Source organism: Phytophthora parasitica, assembly GCF_000247585.1.
Source record: "Phytophthora parasitica INRA-310 unplaced genomic scaffold supercont2.10, whole genome shotgun sequence".
Lineage (NCBI taxonomy): Eukaryota > Oomycota > Peronosporomycetes > Peronosporales > Peronosporaceae > Phytophthora > Phytophthora nicotianae.
Genome location: NW_008648996.1, coordinates 1,523,941 through 1,526,269, shown reverse-complemented (window position 1 = coordinate 1,526,269; position 2,329 = coordinate 1,523,941). Strand labels below are relative to the sequence as shown.

The following is a 2,329-nucleotide window of genomic DNA, read 5'->3' as shown; positions in this document are numbered from 1 at the left end:
CTGTATCCTCATAGCCTGCTGAATGGTACGATGTATAGTCGCCTGCACGTAACGTCTTCTTGCCAAACTCAGCAGTGAAATCCTTTACAGCAGGTATTTTGTGAGCTTTCATTGTGACAGCACCCAAGGATCTTCGGCGAATTGGAGCGAGATGCTTGACTGACAGTTCAAGTGCGAGAAGGCGTAATCTATTTATCTACTGCTACCAACACATGTGTCATTTGTTTTGGTACTGTCTAGCGGGGTTAGCATTTTTGTCTAGTGGCTCTAATAGTTCTCCAATATCGTCAGTAGGATATGCGGATAGCAAGCGTGAATATTCGGAGCCAAAAAAAAAAATGGCCGAGCGTAATGAACAATCTGAACAGCACCAGTATGTTCCTAGGACTTCGAGCTAGGGCTAAGGCGTGCAATTAAATATCAATACCAGATACAAGCGTTGCGCAGGCGCCGAGTGCAGGATCCGATGGAGCTTGTCTTGAGGGGGAATGGACTGCCCTCTTTGGGTGGGATCGTGTATATCTTTACTTTTAAATGTTATATTGCTTGAAATTTATATTGCAATACATACAGCGTGAACCCTGCAATCCAAATCCTAATTGCATCAAACACTTTAGTGCAATTCATACTGCGATTTACAGATGAAGCTAAAATTGCCAGCGAATACAGACCGCTGGATCAAAATTCGTTCAAATACAGACTTTTTGTCTTCTGGTGGCGATTATGAATTAAAAACAAAATGCGTTATATTTATAAACACAATTAATATTTGAAATTTCAGAGCTTCCCCGTGCCAGCCACGGCGTTAGTGTCCTTTGCTCTTCTAAAATGTCACCATACTGAATTTGACACGATAAAACAACATTATCTTTCGGTAATCTCTTTAAATGCGCGCATCATTCACTGTATGTTGGAAATCTCCGATGGGAAAGCTGTGATCCTCAGTAAGAAACCTAACGCGATGGTCCGGAGCATCAAATAGAAATTGCTCGTGTCTGTACTTGATAGCATGGCCAGTCACGCGTAATTATGGTTCAAAGGCCCTGTGTGTACTTTCAAGTCCTTTGAGCTCGAGAATATATTATAATACGTCATCGCTCGCTGCTCGTCAACTCGAAGCACTGGTTATTTTACCATGGCCACATGCTAGTCACAGAAATGTCGAGAAGCGTTAACACCATTGCCAACCTAGTGAGCGTTCACCGAACATTCGAGACGACCGATCGTTATGGAACAACAGGTTGCGGTCGCGTGGCTGTGTCAGTTTTGGGGATCTGTCTATGCAGCATTCAAACAGAAGAATTACTTGAAGCAAGGTGTCGACTGCTTCATTTGGGTTCTTTTAAGCACATAAACTAGAAGCCGCATTGGAGGAACCTCGTCGCAAGAAATCTCGTTCACCGAGATTGCACCAAAACGTAGCGAAGCTGTTATGGGCCCATGCGACGAGCTAACTGCCGCTCCCATATACGACAGTGACCGCGCAGTATGCCGCAGCGTTTCTTTTACGAAAAATTGGATATCATTGTGAGGCCATTGCGTAAATTCATGGTCACTTGTCGAGATGGAATCTTCTGCATGGACTCCCCATGAAGTACGCAGATTTAGTTGTGGAATTGCGATTGCATTAATTACTTAGTTCTGGCCTAGGATGAATTGCTTCGAACTGCTATAGGCTGCCATGGGGTACGCCGATGGGACTTCATTGCTGCGATAATCCCAAATCGATCCGAAGCCGCGTGTTCGAAGCGCTGGGAAGAGCTCCAGAATCGGTCGACCCCGTTGAACCGACGGTCGTGGCGGGCATTAGAAGACAAAGCGTTACGTTCCACGGTAGGTTGCCATGGAGCGAGTCAGTGGTCCATCGTAGCTTCTTATTTACCTGGTCGGACTGCGAAGCAATGCCGTGATCGATGGTGTAACCAATTAGACCCTTCTATTAACCGCGGAGCTTGGACAGCTACAGAAGACGCAACTTTGGCAACCTTGCAGAGAAACTTTGGAAATGCGTGGTCGCGGATTGCTGCTAGTTTGCCTGGACGCACGGACAACGCTGTCAAGAATCGGTGGAACTCGGCTCAGTTTCGTACTCGCAATCGTGGAATGGAGACTGTGGACGCAGCCAAATTCCAAGATAGCTCGGCGCTGTCACCCCCGCAAGAAGTGCTTGAAATCGACGAAGAGGATTTAGCGAATATAGAGGCCTCAGTATCCCCAGCACTCTATTCGTATTCAACATTCTGTCCAGACGAAGGTGAACGTTGGGACTTCTGGGGTTTTATCGCTGAAATTCTGAGTGATAATGATCAAGATGACGAAGCCATTCTGT

The 2,329-nt window shown here is 46.0% G+C and overlaps 1 protein-coding gene across 1 annotated transcript; it reads left to right on the top strand.

Moving 5' to 3' along the window:
• Nucleotides 1-1,564: 1,564 nt before the first annotated feature.
• Nucleotides 1,565-2,296, top strand: PPTG_06996 (hypothetical protein; the record flags this gene model as incomplete). The annotated part of the gene is made up of 4 exons (XM_008901053.1): nucleotides 1,565-1,594; nucleotides 1,651-1,833; nucleotides 1,900-2,208; nucleotides 2,249-2,296. 4 exons carry the CDS (start codon nucleotides 1,565-1,567, stop codon nucleotides 2,294-2,296), a joined length of 570 nt encoding a protein of 189 aa, XP_008899301.1.
• Between the last annotated feature and the right edge of the window lie 33 nt (nucleotides 2,297-2,329).